Consider the following 21,429-nt stretch of genomic DNA (forward strand, 5'->3'; position numbering starts at 1 on the left):
TTGCTTTGAATAGTGCATCTTCAAAGATCAACCACAAACTAGAAAACTTCATTGTATCCTAAAGGCATTTTCTCGTATACCGGTGCACTTGTGATACCTATCAAAGGGAGAGAAATTTGTCTAAAAGAAAGCGATTATGCGCCTTGAAGTTGTTCTAATTTTTCATCTTCTATTACCTCCATTAACATATAACTTTTCCAACAGATAGAAGGGATTGTGAGGGCATGGCTGCTGACATATTTGGAATCTAAAATAAACTTATTATGACTGAAAGCCATGGGACAGAAAGCAATAAAGTGCGTAATAGGGGCCTCATGTTCTTCAAAGGCGCAATAAGACAGAAAACATTTTAGAAAATGAATGATCAAAGTTCAGGAAATTTTGAAAAAAAAAAGACTTGATTCCAAGTTTGAACAAACTGAAGCAAGCTTAAAAATTTCAGTGCATACTTACTGGACAGGAGAAAAATATAAAACAATAAGATCTTTCTTCCCAAAATGATGCAGAAAGGTCTTAAACACTCAATTGTCCAAACAAGCAGTTCGGAAAAATTTTAAGGAGCCAAACTTAGTATGCACTAAAAGCGAATCATATGACATTAAGAACCTCATTATAAGAAATTTTCTGCATCTAGATTGTAAGACCACGCTATATGCATTAATATGGGGAAAAAGGAACAGGAAACAAACAAAAAAAGAAGGAAGTCTTGACTATCTGGGTCACTGGATGTTTGGCGTCCCCCGACTCTGAGCTGCATTAAACAGTGCAGTATTAGCAGTTCCACAAAAATGGTCTAAATGGTGGCTCATATGGCTTCCTTTAGTCAGCTGGTTCTGCCCCATGTTGTGCTGAACATGTCCAGAAGGTAGCTGTTTACCCTGGAATTAAAAAGATTAGCAATTCATGCTTCTCACGTAAAACCTTAAGCATCCTCGTTACCATAGGAGTCGACTTCTTACACAAAAAAATTGCCTAGCTTTTGGGTGTGTGACGGGTCCTGTCACTGAACTTCCTCTCATGTCACTTTGAAACGATGTGCGTCTCATGTGTGTGCGCTTCCCCCTCCCTGCTTCCACTTACCCATACAAAACAAGTGGTTGTTTGGGACATGCCCTTGAATGGTACTTGATGGACATTATTTTCACTCTTTCATCAAGTGATTTACTATTTATACATTAAACTAAAAATTAAAAATATATTCAATAATCCATATTACACAGATTGGAAGATGCATCACTTTTCCCCAACAAAACAAAAACCCTTTAAAAATACAAATTTCCATTAAAACTATTTAATTGCAAATTACTATTACAAGGATAAATGGGGCCTGTAGTACATCCCCTCGTACCTAAAACATAATTCAACTTCACTGAATCAAATCTGAGGCTCTATAATTTGTTTAAAATCTACAATTTGAATCTAATGGTTTTGGAGGTGTGTCATATCACAACACATTTTTATTTTTTCATTTTTTAAGTTTGTCTGATATTTTCTCAACCATGCGAATTGTAGACTCTAAGGAATTGCAGAGCCTCCAAATCCCACTGAATCATTGTGACTTTGGTAACTAATTAAACATGAGATTCCTTTACTGTAAACCTATACAAACAATTGACCCTAATCCCTAATTTTCTTGTGTTTCGCTAAGAAACCTTGAGGGGAAATCAGAAATCTATTGAGTTTGTCTTCTTTGGATTTGTATCCTCAATAAGTTGAGCAACCACGGTAGAGCAGCACGGAGTAGCATGATGGACATCTGATCAGACCGTTGCGATTGCAAGCCGTACAAGGCAAAAACCCACAAACGTCCTCGTAGTAGATCTTGTGGCTCCCATTGCACTGATCGCACAAAACGAACGTCAACCCTCCACACGCGTCACACATACTGGGGTCCACATGGGGCAATTCACGAATCATCTGCTTCAACTCTCCAGTCTCATGTAACTCCTTGATATCCTCGGCCCCACCTACGTATATCCCACCAATGAAAACGCTTGGCAATTTCACAGCCCTTGATCCGAGAATCCCTTGCAGCTCGTCTATATAAGTAGCGTCCATCGACAAATCGCGCTCGTCGATCGGAATGCGGAACCCGCGGAGGATTGATCTGACGATCTTGCAGTCCTCATGAGTCTTCCGGACGACGTGGAGGCTGGTGAAGTAGATGGTGATACGTTGATGGCGACGATCATCAGGTGGTGAGATGAATGACTGAGACAGAGAGACCGCGTGGCGGATTTTGCCGTTCCGGCTACCGGAGGGGAGCATCCGCACACGGTGGAAAATGGAAGGGTTGTCTGGCTGGCGTCGTGAATTAGAATTCATGGATCTAGATTGCAAATCCTCTCTTAAGATGCTGTGAATATCTTTGAATGATGAACAAGAGAAATTTCTCGGTGAGTTTGGTGTGGAAGGAGAATTTTTCGGTGATCTTAGCCATTGTGGCCACATTACTACGCCAGAGAGAGACGGAGGGGAGGGAGTGACTGAAGGAGGTGTTTGGTGGCTGAAGATTATTAGAGTTGTGAAGGAGTGGAGACCTTCTTTTTTTTTTTTATGGTAAAGTATTTGGGGGGTTATGGTAAACAATTTATTCACCAAACACAGAGGGTAATAAATGTGATTTCCTTTTATTGTAATTCTAGATAGGATTGGTCAAAATGGGAGCATTAATTTGGATATAACCGAAAAATAATATAGAAAATAAATCGTTTGATTAGCAAAACGAAATTACATGTGGCAGTAGGACCCTCTCCAAACCAACTAGCAAACCCTTTTCTCAAATTTATAGTCTTTGAGGATTCGAATTATTTAAGATTGAATATGCTCTACTAAGACAACTTAGGGAAGAAGAATTCATTCTAAGAAGTAAACACTTGTCAAGTGGAAAATTTTTATGCTCACGGAAATGATTGCCCGAGTTTATATTCAAATCGAATGTTCACAGAACAAATTTGTATGGCATCGTATTCATTTAAAAAAAAGAAGAAGAAGAGGGGGTGACATGGCCATTATGGTATTATTATCTATAATTTGCATATATCAGCATCTTATACCTACCAAGTTCAAAAATAAATAAATTACTAAGTTGCTCCCACACTCCTTAATTCACATAAGATCCATCTTTGGCTAATAATCGTCATCGATACATAATTATAAAACCCACCAACACTTGCGGTGCCAGTGAGTTGAATTCAAAATTCAACAACATAATTTAGTATTTGGGTTTTATGTACATCAATAGCTCCATCAATAATACGCCGCCTTAAGTTATCCTCAAGTTTTTTGAGCAATCCATCTTTGCTTTCAAAAATTGCACCCATGACTCCATGAGCTTCTTTTTGACGAAAAATAAGACTTTTCTTTGTTTTGTATCCAAAAATTGCATTCATGAGCTTGTTTTTGAAACGGAGAGAGGGATTCGAACTCTGCTTATCAGGGTGATACACACTAACCTTATCACTCCAACTAGCGGTTTGGGTGTCATAAGCTTGTTTTGACAGAAAATACACTTTTATTTTTAGAAAAAGAAACCAAAAACTTTTTAAACACATTTGATAAGTTTTCTATGTTTTCGTTTTTTAGAAAACACCTCTAAAACAAGCATATTTTTTAAGAAAAAAGAAACAAATAGCATTTCCATATTCCTTTCCCTCAAACTATTTTTAGAGACAAACACGCCCTTAATACTGGACCTTGTCTCAAGCGTGTGGACATGCACTAATAGCAAAAGGTTTCTGACAACAATTAAACATTCAAACAGTAAATTACAGGAAAAGACAGGAGTGAATCGGACTCGTTAAACAGATGGGGCGGTAAACATTAGTTCAGTATATAAGTGAAGAAATTTCATTGAATTGATCTACAAAAACACATAATAAGATAAGATAACCATCAAAATTGCAATGAAAATCCAGTGTAGTCACGGTTTCGAGAGCTATGACCAAGGCCTGATGCAAGCCGAAAGGGAAATTCAACAACACAAGTAAGAACCGAGCAAGGATATATCTATATATGCAGTTAACAGCCACAGAGGACCATAGCACGGGTTTCTCCACAACTAACAAGAACACTGAGAATCACTCCCAGTAATAGAGATTCACTCTCCAAGACAAGTAACGAGATTCACTCTCCCAGAACTAGAAACTACGAAAGACAGCAAAATATCTTTTCATCTCAAAGTGTCTTTCTCTCTCTTTCCAGCTAAAGAAATACAAGCAACAAACTATGTGGGCCAGAGAGGCCTTTAACCAAGGGCTTCAAAAGACTACGGCCCAGTTGATTGAATAATTGGACTTGGTCTTGCACCAATTCCCCCCGGGTCAGAAGAACTTGCCTCCGGCGAGAACTTGTTGAGAAACTGTTCAAGAAGGCCAGGACAAGTGGTTTGGAGTTGTGAATCAGTCATCCACACTGCTTCAGTTAAAGGTTTGTCATGCCATAAGACCAAGAACTTATCGTACCCTCCTCGACGTGTGGAGACAAACTGATGATCCAGAATTGCCGCGGGGAGGTCTATTACAGGAGGGCTCTGGGGAAGATTCAGTTCGGGAGTAAGGGCCAATGCTGAAGGGGGAGAGCATGGAGTGAGATCTTCGATGTTGAATATGGGACTAATCTTCAAAGTATCTGGCAGGTCAAGTAAATATGCATTGCTACCCAGTCGCTTCTTAACTTGATAAGGTCCAGCCCGGCGAGCATGGAGCTTGTGGTAGGCTCCCGCCGAAAACCGTTCAGCTCGTAGTCGAACAAGAGCCCAATCACCATCTTGTAACTCTTCATGGCGGCGATGGAGATTGGCGTGTTGTTGATACTTATCATTACTTAAAATGATCCGACGTTTGACGTCCGCATGTACTGAGCGGAGGTGGTCTGCAAACTCTAATGCCAATTCACTAAGTCTAAGGCCACTGGGCAGTGCGTGCAAATCTACAGGTGCTCTAGGTTGAACACCGTAGGCGGCCTCAAATGGTGAGCATCCAATTGTTCTGTTGGTAGAGTTATTAAAGGCAAACTCAACGAGAGGAAGAATGCCGTCCCAGGTAATTCCGTGCTCATTAACCAGGCATCTTAGAAGGTTGCCGAGGCTGCGATTCACAACTTCCGTTTGTCCGTCGGACTGAGGGTGAAAAGCACTTGAATACTTGAGCTTAGTGCCCATCTTGAGCCAAAGAGTCTTCCAAAAATAACTTACAAACTTGCTATCACGGTCGGAAACCAAACTCAACGGAAGCCCATGGAGTCTCACAATATCCTTCAGAAACAAAGTTGCTACTCGAGAGGCATCATAGGTGCGGTTACATGCACAAAAGTGCGCCATCTTGGAAAAACGATCCACAACTACCATAATGGAATCGTGACCAACGGCTGTGGTTGGTAAACCCAACACGAAATCGAGGCTCAAATGCTCCCAAGGGCGATCAGGGACCTGCAAAGGAGTATAAAGTCCAGTGTTACGCTTGATTCCTTTGTTGAGTTGACAAATGCGACATTGTTTCACTACTTTAGTGACGTCCCGTCGCAAGTGAGGCCAATAGAACCTGTCTTCTACCAGAGATAGGGTTTTGTCAATACCAAAATGCCCTGCTAGGCCCCCCTGGTGCAATTCTTGAATGAGAAACTCTCGAATCGATCCCGCAGGAACACACAGCCGCAAATCCTTGAACAGAAATCCTTCATGCAACTTGTAATTACCCTCTGTCACTATACCGCCCTCCTTAAGAGTCGTCCAGATTTGAACAAAGTCAACATCTAAAGCATACTGATTAGGAAATTCATCATACCTGGTAACAATGGCCTCGAAGGTGGTAAGGAGGTGACTGCGCCTACTCAAAGCATCCGCCACTCGATTATCTTTGCCAACTTTGTGTTTGATTACAAAAGTGAATTGTTGGAGGAAATCAATCCATCGAGCATGCCGTGCATTTAGTTTCCGCTGTGATTGGAGGTGGCGCAAGGAATCATGGTCAGTAAACAGGACAAACTCCCGATAGACCAAGTAATGTCGCCAATGCTTGATGGTTTGTACCAAAGCATACAATTCGATGTCATAGGTGGAATAACGCATGCGACAATCATTGAGTTTTTCGCTAAAGAAACCGATCGGGTGCCCTCCTTGGCTAAGAACACCGCCAATCCCGACATGAGAAGCATCACATGCTACTTCAAAGACTTGCTCAAAATTAGGCATCCGGAGGATAGGGGTTTGTGTCATACGTTGCTTGATGTGATGAAAGGCTGCCTCCGCGGCATCGGTCCACACAAACAACTCAGATTTTAAGCATTCTGTTAAGGGAGCAACAATAGAACTAAAGTTTCGGATGAACCGCCGATAGAAGGTGGCGAGGCCGTGGAAGCTGCGTACATCATGGCCGCTAGATGGAGTTGACCACTCAACAATGGCGCGCATCTTCTCAGGATCGGCCTCAACACCCTGATCTGAGAGAACAAAACCCAAGAAAGTCACTCGGGTCTGCAAGAAAAGGCACTTTTGCCGATTGATGAAGAGCTCCTCAACCTGTAAAGTGTGGAAAACAGTACGCATGTGTGCTAGATGGTCAGAGACAGTTGTGCTAAACACTAAAATGTCATCGAAGTATATAACAACAAACTTCCCGATATACTCCCTGAAAGTATGGTTCATCAATCGCATAAAAGTACTTGGGGCATTGGAAAGGCCAAAAGGCATAACAAGCCACTCATAAAGCCCATCTCGAGTTTTGAAAGCGGTCTTCCATTCATCGCCAGGCCGAACTCGCACTTGATGATAGCCACTCTTGAGGTCAATTTTCGAAAAAATCTTAGCTCCGCAAAGCTGGTCAATAAGATCGTCAAGGCGGGGAATCGAAAATCTATACTTAACGGTCAATTTGTTAATTGCCCGACTATCGACGCACATGCGCCACGTACCATCCTTCTTGGGTGTGAGGAGGGCCGGAACAGCGCAAGGGCTACTACTCTCACGGATAAACCCCTTGTTTAGCAAACCTTCCACTTGACGCTTGAGTTCAACATGCTCTCTAGGATTCATGCGATACGCTGGCAGGTTTGGTAAGCTACAACCGGGCACCAGATCAATGGCGTGCTGGATAGAACGCATGGGAGGAAGTTGATCAGGTAACTCATCAGGCATTAATGAAGCATGCTCTTCTAATAGTTTAGTCAACGCAACACTGCGGACCCCTGTGTCATCAGACTGTTTACTGGCAGTTTGAACAACCAGCAATAGGCACATTTGCGACTCATGGAATGCTTCCTCAAATTGGGATAGTGTCAGGACTGGGGACTCTGATGTAGGCTCCACCTTGGGCTCTTGTACTGAAGGTACCTTGGTTGGAATAGTAGTGCCAGGCCGCATGGGTCGAAGGGTAAATTTCCTGCCATTATCCACAAAAGTGTACGTATTTGCTCTACCGCGATAGACCACATCATGGTCATACAACCAAGGCCGACCTAATAGAAGATGGCAGGCCGTCATGGGAAGTACATCGCATCGAACCTCATCCTTAAACCTGCCCAGAGAAAAGGATATCAAGCATTGAAGCTTAACCGGAATGGAAGTGTCATTGACCCAACTAACATGATATGGTTTAGGATGGTTTATTGTTTTCAGTCGTAGCCGTCTCACCAAATCTTCCGCAACAACATTCATCCCACTACCACTGTCGATTATAACGTCAATGGCACCATGGGCAAACTCCACTCTAGTGTGAAAAATGCTGGTCCGTAACCACGAAGCATCCACATTTTTTTCTTGTACCTGACCCGTGAGTATCCGACGAATCACACAACTAGGTAAAGTGGAAGCCTCTAATTCTTCCTCCTCGTTTCCTTTGTCTGTAGGCAATGGGTCCTCTTCTACCTCTTCTTGTGCTAGCTGTAGCAAGTCATTCTCACATATCAGAGCTACCTTTTGATTCTTTGTCGGACACAAGACGGCATAATGCCCAATGCCATTACACTTGTAACACCTTCGACCCGACCCTTCAACCCTCCCTACATTGCTAGGTCGTGCTGAAGAGATGCCTGAACCCTCTGCTTTGGTACGGGAACCCTTCGCATCAGTTACTCGGTTCTCCACATAACTGGAACGTTGCCGACTTGAGGTGTCCTTGAGTTGGGTCTCAACCTCTTTTGCAATCAGATGAGCCTCATCAAGACTAGTGATTGAAAGTTGCATCGACAACATGTGCTTCTTAATATCGTCATTGAGGCCATTGATAAAACGGGTCAAGGTCTGCTCTTCATCCTCAGTCACACCACTGCGGACGCTGAGATCATGGAATTGATGAGCATACTCATCTACGGACAACCTCCCTTGCCTGAGGTTAAGGAGTGCGCGAAATTTCAGGGCTTTGTAGTTTTTGGGTAAATACTTCTTGCTCAATCGTAATTTCATCACTTCCCAATCTGTGATGGGTGGTTGTTGGAGGCGGTAGAGTTGCTCCTGCACGTTTAGCCACCAAACTTTCGCCGCCCCTTTGAGTTTGCCTTAACCAACTGCACTTTGGCCTGATCTGGGACACTGTACCACTGTAAGTACTCTTCGACGGTTGTTAACCAATCGGTAAACTCATTGGGACCGACATTCCCAGAGAAATCAGCAACTTCAAGTTTGACACGGCGAGACACATCTGTGTGTCGTTCATAACCCCCAGGGTGAGAGGGGTCTCATGTCTGGTACGGATGGCTATAGGAGTGTGGTTGGTGGTGGGGGTCTTGCTGGTAGGTTGGGGGTGGGTAGCCATGATGGGGTGCAAGAGGGTACGTGTTATAGGTGGGATAGTGGGGCTGTTGTTGGTGGTGGTGGTACAGGGGAAGGAACTGCTGTTCCAGAAATCTGGGTGCGGGATGATTGGAGGGGCGAGGGGGCAGGGGATGTCTCACGGAAGGGGAACTATTATGTAAGGGCGGAGGGGGAGGTGGAATCAGGGGGGGTGATGGTAGATCGGAGGTGCAGGAAGTTGAGGTGTGACTGGGTAATGGGGGAAGAACATGGGGTTGGTGGTCCAATGGTGGTGGGTCATTAGGATCCTTCTGTGCTCTGGGGCTGGCGGCTCTGCTGCCCAGATCTGAAGCCGAGGGGTCACCGGCAGGAAGAACATCATCAGGAAGGACAGAATCAACGTCAACACCATCTTGATCTGCAGAAAAGACATGCTCCCACACAGTATCAAGTTTTTCAGACATCAAGTCAACCCGCTGGATGAGGGATTCCATGAGCTGCTCAAGCCGTGATTCAGGGACGCCATACTGCCGACCGCTGCGTGTGGTACTCATGGAGGCACACGCGAGGCTTCGATACCAATATTGATGCAAGCCGAAAGGGAAATCCAACAACACAAGTAAGAACCGAGCAAGGATATATCTATATATGCAGTTAACAGCCACAGAGGACCATAGCACGGGTTTCTCCACAACTAACAAGAACACTGAGAATCACTCCCAGTAATAGAGATTCACTCTCCAAGACAAGTAACGAGATTCACTCTCCCAGAACTAGAAACTACGAAAGACAGCAAAATATCTTTTCATCTCGAAGTGTCTTTCTCTCTCTTTCCAGCTAAAGAAATACAAGCAACAAACTATGTGGGCCAGAGAGGCCTTTAACCAAGGGCTTCAAAAGACTACGGCCCAGTTGATTGAATAATTGGACTTGGTCTTGCACCAAGGCCCTAGTGTAGTACCCAAATTATATATATATATATATATATATCTATGGGTCCGTTTGGCAGACAATTTTGTCAGTCGCGTATATACTAGCAGATATGGTGCTAGCAGATATGCTGGATAATAATAGTAGCAGATTTGCTGTCAAAATGATATCATGTGGCTAAGGGCCGGCTCCAGGGGGAGGCCAAATAGGCAGTTGCCTAGGGCCTCTCATGGGAGGGGCCTCACTTTTTATTAAATTGTATAGTTTTATAAGAAAAAAAAATCATAATCTTTAGCAAATTAAGAAAACAAGCCCATTAGCCCAAACACAAAATGACAAGGTCATAACTGTAAAATAAGAATTAAAGAATTGAAAAAACCCTAGTAAAGACCAAAGACTAAGAGAACCTGTTCTGCACTTCTCCTGTTTGTCGTCTACGGTCTACTCATCTTTTTGAAAAAAAAGGTTTTGAGAGTTTTGAGAGAGAGTCAGAGATTGAAAGAGAAGGGAAGCCACAGGTAAATCACCTATCATATATTTCTATTATTTTGACCTTTTTTGGCACACTTAATCAGAAATTGTAAATTGTTATTTGTTTCTCTAAACCCTAATTTCCTTTTTTCTGTTTTTTTTTTTCTGTTAGGTTTGCGCGTGATTGGGAAATCATGACAGGTAAAAGAAAGTTCGAATCGGGAAGTTCGAAGAGGAAGAAGAAAGAAAGACAAGATAAACTCACACAATCTCTCACGGGATCTATGAATACGTATGTAAAACCTACAAATATGCTGCCAAATTTAACTGAGAGTGTGACTGCTGGTGAAAGTTTGCCTGAGAATGTGATTGTGAATGCTGAAAATTTGAGCTCCGTGAATGTTGATGAAAACTTGTCTGAGAATGTGATTGTGGATAATGAAAATTTAAACCCTGTGAATGCTTATGAAAATTTGACTGAGAGTGTTGTTGTGAATGATCAGACTCATGTAAATGACAATTGCGAAGGGGATGAAATTGAAGATTTGTTTGATCCGGGAAATTGGGAGAAAAATATGCCTCAAGGAAAAGTAGATTTGTTAGTAGAGAAGGGCCCAATAAGAGTTAGAGATGTAGTGTATCCGATTAATGCCCAAAATAGAAGCTTTAGTGATAAACACTACACCCGTTCTTTGCCAAATGGAGAAAAACTTGATAGGTCATGGCTAGTATACTCTCGGAAGAATGATAAGGTGTTTTGCTTTTGTTGTGTGTTATTCAATTTCAAAAGAGAGAGACTTGTGCCAAGTCCTTTAATAACAGCAACTTTAGGGTATAATGACTGGAAAAATATTCATTCGAGGCTTAGTGAGCATGAAAAGAGTAGTGTTCACTTTGATAGTTTAACAAACTGGATGGAGGCAGAAACAAGGTTGAGAAAAAAATTGACCATTGATTCTTCTAACCAAAAAGCCATCGAGAAAGAGAAAAGGTATTGGAGAGAAGTTTTGAAGAGAATTATGGGTGTTGTTAAAACTCTTGCTAGTAGTAATTTGGCATTTCGTGGCAGTAATGAGAAACTCGATGATCAAAACAACGGAAACTTTTTAAGTATAATTCGAATGATTGCTGATTTTGATCCGATAATGGGAGAACACCTTAGGCGTATTCCAAAAAAAGAGATCCGTCGCGTCCATTATCTTGGTCATAATATTCAGAATGAGTTGATACTTTTGTTGGCAGGTGAGATTAAGAGCAAAATCCTTGATATTGTCAAAGGGGCAAAATATTTTTCTGTAATTCTTGATTGTACTCCGGATGTTAGTCATGAAGAACAAATGTCTCTTATATTGAGATGTGTTGATGTTTCCAAAAGTCCAATAACAGTGGAAGAGTTCTTTATTGGATTTATGAAAGTTGTTGAAACATCAGGGGATGCACTTTTCAATGAACTTAAACAAGTTTTTGAAATTTTAAAACTTGATTTTAATGACATGAGAGGGCAAGGTTATGATAATGGTTCTAACATGAAAGGACAATACAAAGGTGTAAGTAGTAGGGTAATAAAAGAGTATCCTAGAGCATTTTACACTCCATGTGGTTGTCATTCTCTTAACCTTGCTCTTTGTGATATGGCCATGAGTTCTGTTCAAGCTAAATCATTTTTTGGAGTGATACAACGGATTTATAAATTATTCTCTGGTTCAACAAAGCGGTGGGAGGTCCTCAAATCTTATGTGAAGGGTCGCAATGGGAAAGGGCTTACATTAAAGTCATGGTCGGATACACGTTGGGAAAGCCGTGTTGCTAGTGTAAAGGCAGTAAGATTTCAAGCTCCTCAAATAAGAGATGCATTGCTTCATCTAGTAAAACATAGTGTTGATGCGACAACAGCGAGTGATGCGGGGTCTTTAGCAAATTATGAACTTCAAAACTTTGATTTCCTTGTTGGCATGGTGATTTGGTTTGAAATTTTGCAAAAAGTGAGTAAAGTTAGCAAGATTCTCCAAGGAAAAGATATGAATATTGAAGACTGTATAAATCTCTTGCAAGGTCTCATTCTTTTTTTGGAAGAGTACAGGAATACCGGATTTGAAATTGCAAAGAGTGAAGCTGAAAAGATTGCTTTGGAAATGGGGGTTGAACCCACTTTTCGTGAAACCCGTGTTCGTCACAAAAAGAAGTTTTTTGATGAGAATACTAGGGATGAACCAATACAAGCAGTTGAAGAATCTTTTCGAGTTAATTATTTTATAATAATAATTGATAATGCCCTTTCTTCACTCAAGACAAGATTTGTGCAGTTTGAAAAATATGAAGGCATTTTTGGGTTTTTATTCAACTTGAGCAAGTTGAAAGTTGCAGATGATGAGAGTTTGAAGCATTCATGTGCTACACTTGAAGATTTTTTGAAACATGGGGATGATTATGATATTGACGCACTTGAATTATTTTCAGAATTGCAGTTGTTGAGAAAATCATTGTCGGAGAGGTTAACAAGACCAATTGAAGTGTTGGAGTATATCAAAAATTTGCGTCTTGCTTTTCTTAATGCTTGGATAGCTTATAGGATAATATTGACTGTACCAGTTACAGTAGCTACTGCAGAAAGAAGTTTCTCCAAGCTGAAGTTAATAAAAAACTATCTCTGATCAACTATGTCACAAGATAGATTGAACGGTTTGGCCATATTGTCTATTGAGAAAAAAATGGCAGCTAAACTTGATCACAACGATTTAATTGACAATTTTGCACACCAAAAGGCTAGAAGAGTATTAATCCGTTCTTCTTAGATTTAGTTTAGCGTTATTTGGTTTCATTTGATGTAATAAATTTATAAGTTTGAGTTGCTTAATTTATTGAATATTGGTGATAATTTATGTGTATTCAAGAACTAATTATATTGTATTTTGGATTTATTAGATATGTTGGATTTCAGATTTATAAAAAAAAATTTATTTTGAGGGATGAGGGCCCCATTTTCTTAACTTGTCTAGGGCCTCCAAAATGCTAGAGACGGCCCTGCCTGGCTAATATTCTGTGGCCGATTACATGAAGGGGTATTATGTATTTTAGTTATTTTAGTTGTTTTAGTTGTAACAAATGTATATAAATATAAAATAAATAATAATTAGTTTTTAATGTAAAAATAAATAAAATAAATAATTTACATTGAGCACTGTTTGCCTACAGAAAAAATGAGAAATTAATTCAAGCCAATTTTTTCTCTAAATATATGCAGAATTTCTCCCTCCCTCAACTTCATATTCACTTCGTGCGATTCCGGTTGCCGATTGCCTCTTTTCAATTCCGATTGTCACTTTTCAATTCCTTGCTTTACCTAAACACCCGTACTCGAAACCATTCCTTTTCAATTTCGACGGAGAACTTCCCGCCGGCGTCTAAATACTCCTCTTACGGTTGGCTGCGTCCCATAATCTGCTCTTACGGTTGGCTGAGTCCCGATGAGTTTGAGTTCTATCTCGATGAGGATCCTGTCGCTATGCTTCCAGCCGACGAGCTCCAAGATTCTCTAGTCAGTGGAGGGACCTTCTAGGGGAGAATTTGGAGATGTGAGAACGAGTGAGGAAGAGTAATCTGGGAACGTCATTAATTATATGGGAAGTATTTGGGGATAAATTGTAAAATGGTCTCAAAATTGTTTGATTTTGGACAATTTCCAAAAGACCATAATATGGTCACAAAATAGTCTTGGAGTTTGAGCCATAAAATGGTTGTTTGGTTAGCACAAACAATATATGCTAATTGCTAGCATATATTGTCCTCAAAACAGCTTACCAAACGGGGCCTATGTATGTATGTATATACGCTTATACTTATTTTCAAAAGTTATGATATTCATCTTATCTGGTTTTAGGTTCACACTTGACAAGATGAAGTCTTGATTGTAATTTGGGCCTTTCTATTTTTGTGGCTATTTGTTCTGGACTTCACTTGGGAAAACTTTAATCACATCTCAATGTTTATTAAACACATCCATTGTTAAACGTAACCCATAAAAGTTAAATTTTTATAAATACATCAAAAATACATAAAAATTGAGATATTTTACAAGTGCACCCCAAGATAGAAAACAGAGAAAAAAACAGGGGTGGACAATCAACACTGTAATAATCAACCAGTCAAAACAAAACAGGGATTTCCACTTCTAAAATACATCAAAATCAACCTGCCAAAACACAAGGATTTCCACTTCCAAACCTTTCAGCCATTAAACCAATCGGCACGCCCTTCGTCTCCGGTAGGAGAAACACAACAAACAGTCCCATAATCAGTATCAAAGCAGCAAAGAAGAAGAATATAGCGGTGCACATATGGCACAATAGCAATAAGAAAGCATGTGCTATGATGAAAGTGAAAAGCATGTTAGAGCTAACAGCAAATGCAAACACTACAGTTCTTGTCTCCATTGGGAATGTTTCACTTGGTTTCAAATCAACAAGTAAAATCTCCCAATTGCAGCCTGCCTCAAAATCAAGCATACGCCGTGTTAATTGGTGTGAAAATGCAATTTATCCGCAAAATTGAAGTCATTGAGGCATTTTATCGGATACCTGGTAGAAGCCTACTTAGAGTAACTTGCTTAGTTTCAGATAGACTTTTTATTATGCCTCAGGAGAATCAGTGTTACATGTCCAATATCAGCTCTTGAAAATTGAAGTCATTGAGGAATTTTATCGAATACCTGGCAGATGAACATCTGAACACAAGCTTGAAGAATCAGTTTTCTCCTTCCGACCCTATCGATAGCTTAGATGGAGCGTAGATAGAAATGTCGATAATTAACGATGGCATGCTTGATTTCTTGAAAAGCTTCTTCAATGGATGCTTGACTTGCTTAGCCACATATCTAGCCATTTTAATTTGCTCGAACTTTTCATCGTCGGTGTCTCCATGATGATAAAAGACCCAATGAGGTGTACAAGAGCGGGAACACCTACAAGTCCCAATGAAATTCTCTAATCATTGTGAACACTTGCAGCGAGATTAGAAGCATGCAAATCCCTTTTTCGCTTTCATGGTTTAGGCGGACACGGCCCCGGACTATGTTTTTCAAATACGATGGGTTGTGGTGTTATAAGCGGAGACCCAAAAAAACCAAAAAAACACAAATGGAAGTGGGGGTGTGTTTAGTAAACATTAGGGTCTGATTAAAAAAATATAAAAATCGTAAAAACTAAAAAGAGTGGCTTGGCTAGTTTTACATGTTATTTTAAGTGTGGTATTGTATTATGGTTAATTATCTATCTCTCTTTAGTGGGTAGTTATTATGTTTGTGGGGTATTTTAATTAGTGAGAGAAATGGAGGTGGGGTGCAGTTCGGTTACCAAGTATGGGGAGTGTGGCTATAACATGTATATAAGTATGTTGGTTTAAATAAAGAGGGCAACAAGTAACAAAACCCAGTTTCATGTTTGTTCATGGGAGGCAGGTTACCCTCGAAATTAACCATCTTACCAATTATTGTTTCAAGTTTCAACCATTGATAAACACAAGCATTTCTCTACCAAAAAGGATTCAGATTCCCTAAACAAATTCATCACTCGACAATATTGTCGCAAGCACGTAACACCTCTCAGGGAACCGAAAATGAAAGCAGAGAGTGAAATAGAGAAACAACTACGTCGCAGACTATAAAAGAGGGATACAGAGAGAAAAGGAAGCGCACGGACGGCCAACGCTGTTCAACTGTTTTGTTGCCCGCCATGAATTTTGCAAGAAGCGAAAGGCGCGGACAGGGGCATTGATGGAAATCTGTCATTTGTGGAGTTAACGAAGAGGCAAGTAAAAAGTAAAAACGATGGTACTGGAATCCTGACGCGACACGTGTATATGACGTAACTAAGTGTGGATAAAAATTGAGTTTTTTTTGGTTCAATTGAGGATACAAATTGTCATAATAATTAAAAAAAAAAATTGGCAAGGAACCTAAATGCCATGAACTTTCACTGTCATGACTCATGACTCATGACTCGTGAGCAAATGATGATAAGACTGATAGTGCACATTTCCATTTACAATATGGTTCATATCAAATATTTCCAAAAACCAAAAAATCAAAATTCCTAGTATATTGCAAGTGATGATAGTGCACATTCATGTACAATATGGTCCCATGTATTTGATATTTTCAAAAAGTCCAGCATGTGAGTTCGTGACCACAAATATGACTCTTTATTAACCAACGAGCGATGGCTCGGTTAATAATTGATTGGAGTAGATATATGTGTGTCCAATATTTGATTTCAATGAGAAACAAATTTCTCAATGGTATTTAAAAAAAAAATTACTCTCTACTAAAATTACTAGTGTACACTCAACTCAACGAAATAAAGGTTGTTCCGTGTTGGGTGACTGGGCCTATAGAATCATATATGTCCAACTCTGTATCCTATTTTGGGTACATAGTTTCCCTTATTTTAATTAAAAATTTATTTTAGGTTATTAATTTTCTAACACCACCCCAACTACATACCTCATTTCAATATCACATCAAAAATTTTAATATTTTTCAACATAACTATATTTAACCACCTTCAACATTAATCTATTATTTCAAGAACGAGAGAGAAACAATGAATACAATATTATTAAAGTTGATTTGGGTAACATAAGCCTCACTTATTTTTGGTTTTTACTTTTTGATAACCCAAATATGAAGTATGGCTTATGTTACCCAAATCAACTTTAAATTACAACATTAACTATTTTTGAGTGATCAAAAGTTTTATTAATCCCACCTAACACCTTTGATTTGTTTTGATTCACTTTTCTTTACTCAATTAATAAACAATTAAACCCAATTTACTATTGTGTATTATAATCATTATATCTTTTTTTCACGTTATTATTTTGATTAAAGCCCCAAATATAATTTACTTTGGTCCAAAAAAACAGAGAATAAACCATGACAATTGGTAAATTGGGAAAATACAGGAGAAAATGGGAGATTATGAGAAGATGGGAGGGGAGAAAAGGAGATGATTATTTTTGCATAATAAATTTAATTAAAAGGTCTAGGTTATGAAGTTTAATTCAGTTTAATTGAATTGAAAAACAAATGTGGATGGTAAAAAGTAGACAAGTTTTAAGTTAATTTTATATAAGGATTATTTGATAAATTTTAAGATTTTTTTTTTAAAATGTGTGTACAACAAATGTAAATATGTGTGTAAATATTTGACGATAGGATAATATGCTCTAAAACTCATCGCAAGACCATAATATTTCTCGCTAAAATTACTACTGTACACTAATAGAAATATATATCATCCTGGGGCAGGTTAATGTCGTGTTGTATCTTTGAATGAAGTAATATGGTCCACTTCTTAGTCTACATAATCATCAAAAATGATAAAGATCCTAGTAATAATTATCCAAAAAATATCTCGGTTGTATGTGACACTTATTCATAAGCTGTAGTTTTCAATGATTACAATGTTATAATGTTACTATACCTAATAAATGAGTGTCACACATTATTGAAATACTTTTTGAGAGTTATTATTAGGATTCCAAACATTGTCGCAAAATCATACCCTCACTCCTTACTCCTTAGTAAATCAAGACCAAGTAATTCATAATACCAATACTCCTGCCTCATATTAGATGGTTAGATAATATCTCCATTTCATCTTCAATGGAGAGACTGGTGGAAGTTTCGGAGCAAGAGGCGCTCATTGATTTCTCACTCAACTGCAAATGCCGTGCCAACGTCCGCCTCACTTCACTCTGCGCCACCTCTCCAGTGGCCTTCAAGGTCCAGACCTCCTCTCCTCACAAGTTCCTCGTTAACCCGCCGAGTGGACTCGTCCCTCCATTATCGCAAGCCACCCTTCAGATCATTCTAAAACCTCAAACTCAGCTCCCATCTTCCTTCCCTCGCTCTCCGTCCGATCGTTTCCTCATCAAAACCGCCCGGTTCACCACTAACTCTCCCGAGTCATCACCGCCGACTAACCGTGACTCGGTTAACTCGTGGATTTCTACTAGGCAAACACAGGATATAAAACTCAAGGTTGCCTTCGTAGGTCCGCTGCTTCTCTCCCACGCTGTCAATCGCGGAGATCTTGACTCAACGATGAACATAATCAAGCGGCAGAAGTCTATCCTGACGGAGTTGACACAGAGAGAGGCTGAGTCACTCCTCCGAGTTGCCACCGAGTTGGATAACTCGGAAAGTATGGTCAATTTGCTGCTTGAAGCTGGGCTACGAATTGACGCGCGTGTGGAATCAGATAATGTGGATTCGAAGTGGCTGTCGAAGGGATGGAGTGAGATTCACGCGGCGGCGATGTTTGATCGGGACGACGATATTGCGAGCTTGGTGAAGAGACAACCATGGTCGTTGGATTGCAGAGATAAGGAGGGAAGAACGGCGTTACATTTGGCGGCAAGTAAGGGAAATATCAGGTGCGCTCAGGTGTTGCTGGAGTCGGGTGCAGATAAAGATGCAAGGAGTATCAACGGTCGGACTGCTCTACATAGAGCAGCTGCAAATGGAGACCGTTCGATGGTGGAGCTGCTAATTGAGATGGGTGGGGACCCAACAATCGAGGATGATAAGGGCCTCTCTGCTCTCGACGTCGCCCGTAACGAGGGAATTGTAAGTATTTTTCACTGGCTATACTAGACTTGCGTCTTTGTGTTACCAAATTTGGGTTCAAAAGCTTACATTTGGATTAATTAGGGCCAATACTCGTATTAAATTAGGATCAATAATTCAACATTGTTGTCAAAAACAATTTGATTATTTATGTTCATATTCATAGAAAAATATATAATCTTGTTTGTGTATGTATTTTCACAATACATTATTGGGGCGAAATACGATCGAAGTGTGAGTGCCACGACAATCGACGTATAGACTACTGCCAAACGTTAAGATATTGTGTATTTATTTCCGGAAATGCTTCAATATTTGGGTACTTACTTCTCCACCTCCACGACCATGAGGTCATGAATTCTAGTGTGGGGAGGCGAGAACATTTTTTGAAATGAATACACAATACCTTAACGTTGGGCGTTGGTCCATACGTCAACCGGCACCCACACGTTGACCATATTTCGCCGCAACATACATGTAAAAAGGATTACATTTACTTATAATTATGATTCTGTAATTGTTCACATAGTTTTTCTAGGTCACATTTGAATTGATTTGATAATAGTAGGATGTTCAAATCTTACACCTCAAACTACCCACTAATTTTCTTTAGGCGTTTCTGAGTAGTATAGGCCTAGTAATTACATGTCCAAGGAACTAGTTGGGACAAGTGCTCGAATACTTTTGTTACAATGTCTTTGGATTCAGCATGTGTTCTTCCTGTCATGAGTGTAAAGACTAACTCCAATACAGGAAGAGATCCTAGAGGTCATGGAACAAGGGGAGCAAGTACTAATGGCAGCAAGACGAGGTGACATAAAGCATCTGGAGTCTCTATTGAGAAGAGGAGCGAGCACTGATTACCGAGACCAATACGGATTGACACCCCTGCACGCAGCTGCAATCAGAGGACACAAGGACATTGCATTGCGTCTACTCGCTCTTGGCGTCGACTTGGAATGCCAGGATAACGAAGGGCATTCACCCCTGCACCTGGCAGTGGAGGGTGGCTGGATGGGAACGGTGGAGGTCCTGGTTAATAATGGAGCCAACGTCAATGCCAAGACCAAGAGAGGTGCCACCCCCATTTACATGGCTGAAGCATTCGGTTATAGTGATATTCTAATGTTTCTAAAAAGTAAAGGAGTTTGCTCTTCTTCTTGGTCTTCTTCATTGTCCTCTATTTTGTAATGAAGTCAAATGGAAGTTTGATGATGTTTGCTTTCTATGCAATTAGGCTCTTGGTTCTGACCCTTCTGCTTATGCTTGCCCATCAATTTTGTAAATGATTTTTTGTTCTAGCTTCTAAGATTTCTTATTGGATAATAAGAAGCATCAATACTGGTGCAGAGATGAGAGATACAAAGATTTGCTATTTATTCTAAAAACTAGGATGCGGGTGTGGTTAGATACGGCTTCTATATTCATCGAACACGTGGTCAAGTTGTGTCCAAATGTATTCCAGCTCAGTCTAGGAATGGCAAAAAAAACAGATCCGAGCACTATCCGCAGGGTATCCGATCCTTTTAAAACCCAAAAACCGATCCTATAAGTTTTGGAAACGGTTTTGGTTTTGGTTTTGGTTTTCAAACCTATCACGGTTTAGGGTCGGGTTTGGTTTTTTGTGTCGGGTTTAGGGTACCCGAACCGTTTAATAAAAATATTCATTATAGTAATAATATTATAAATAATCTATAAAGGTATACTACTATGATATTAAATTATAACATGATAAAGCATATTAAAACGTATATATTTATAGAAGCACACTAATAAAATTATAAATTAGACTAATTTGAATTAGAAAATCAAAATTAATATAAATCATACTCAATATTAATTTATATTAATATAATTATCAAAGAAAAAAATAAAAATATTAAAAGTTAAATGGTAAACGGGTACCCGATGGTAAACGGTTATGGAACGGTTCCGGGTTTGGAAATTTAAATAGTTTTTTAAATGGTTTTGGAACGGTTTTGGTATAGAGTATCTTAAATGAAAACGGTTTTGGTATTTACTAATTGGAAAGGTACCGACCCGTTGCCATCCCTAGCTCAGTCCAGTACAGGTCCCACACCGGCCCACCCACCCCAACAAGATACAAAAACAACAGAGGAAAAAACAGGACAAAGAAAAGCCACCATAACTGAGGTTTTGAGAGAGAGATGAAAATGTTCGGGAGGCATGTGTTTCCTAGGCAGATAGTCATGTTTGCTTCTGGGTATGTCTTTCCTTAGTCATATATTTGTTTCAGATGATGTTGGGGAATAATTGAAAATTTGTTAATTTACAGGCTCTTGTTCTTGGCTTCGACAACCTATGACGTCCATAGATCCATCAAGAACAACCAAACACCACCGTCTCAGGAGCAAGTCCAAGCCCTTCAAGATTACATCGAATCTGTTCGACGATCTCCTTGAGTTTTCAGCTCAGTCGTACTCATACCGTATCCCAGTCAGTCGTACTCAGCCTAATTGGAGCGAATTGGAGCCGTATCCTATATGAAAAAAAAAAAATTGGTGCGGCAATGCCTCACCCAGTACGTATCCTGACGCACGCGCACCCCAAATGCACTTTCTAGATGACTAGATTATTTGGATTCAATGATGATCTTGTAATTCGATTCCCAATGGGGTGATTTGGTTTGTATTCGAATTGTAATCTGCTATATAAG

General features: G+C 40.0%; 3 protein-coding genes across 4 annotated transcripts; 2 read left to right on the forward strand and 1 right to left on the reverse strand.

Annotated features, from left to right (window-relative positions):
* Positions 1–1,301: 1,301 nt before the first annotated feature.
* Positions 1,302–2,727, reverse strand: LOC120002456 (uncharacterized protein At5g39865-like). The gene has a single exon (XM_038851237.1). The coding sequence runs from the start codon at positions 2,449–2,451 to the stop codon at positions 1,705–1,707; it is 747 nt and encodes a 248-aa protein (XP_038707165.1). The 5' UTR covers positions 2,452–2,727; the 3' UTR covers positions 1,302–1,704.
* Positions 2,728–9,841: 7,114 nt separating this feature from the next.
* On the forward strand, positions 9,842–12,777 carry LOC119996269 (zinc finger MYM-type protein 1-like). Its single transcript, XM_038842850.1, has 2 exons — positions 9,842–10,184; positions 10,226–12,777. Exon 2 carries the CDS (start codon positions 10,321–10,323, stop codon positions 12,775–12,777), a length of 2,457 nt encoding a protein of 818 aa, XP_038698778.1. The 5' UTR covers positions 9,842–10,184; positions 10,226–10,320.
* A 4,935-nt stretch (positions 12,778–17,712) lies between these two features.
* Positions 17,713–21,272, forward strand: LOC120005079 (protein VAPYRIN-like). 2 transcript variants are annotated; one of them, XM_038854568.1, is made up of 3 exons: positions 17,713–18,752; positions 19,506–19,827; positions 21,049–21,272. In XM_038854568.1, exons 1-3 carry the CDS (start codon positions 17,787–17,789, stop codon positions 21,258–21,260), a joined length of 1,500 nt encoding a protein of 499 aa, XP_038710496.1. In that variant the 5' UTR covers positions 17,713–17,786; the 3' UTR covers positions 21,261–21,272. The 2 variants fall into 2 exon arrangements, with proteins under 2 accessions (XP_038710496.1, XP_038710567.1); XM_038854639.1 differs by lacking the exon at positions 21,049–21,272 and having other exon boundaries at positions 17,714–18,752; positions 19,506–20,114.
* Positions 21,273–21,429: the final 157 nt, after the last annotated feature.

This window comes from Tripterygium wilfordii, chromosome 1, assembly GCF_013401445.1.
Source record: "Tripterygium wilfordii isolate XIE 37 chromosome 1, ASM1340144v1, whole genome shotgun sequence".
Lineage (NCBI taxonomy): Eukaryota > Viridiplantae > Streptophyta > Magnoliopsida > Celastrales > Celastraceae > Tripterygium > Tripterygium wilfordii.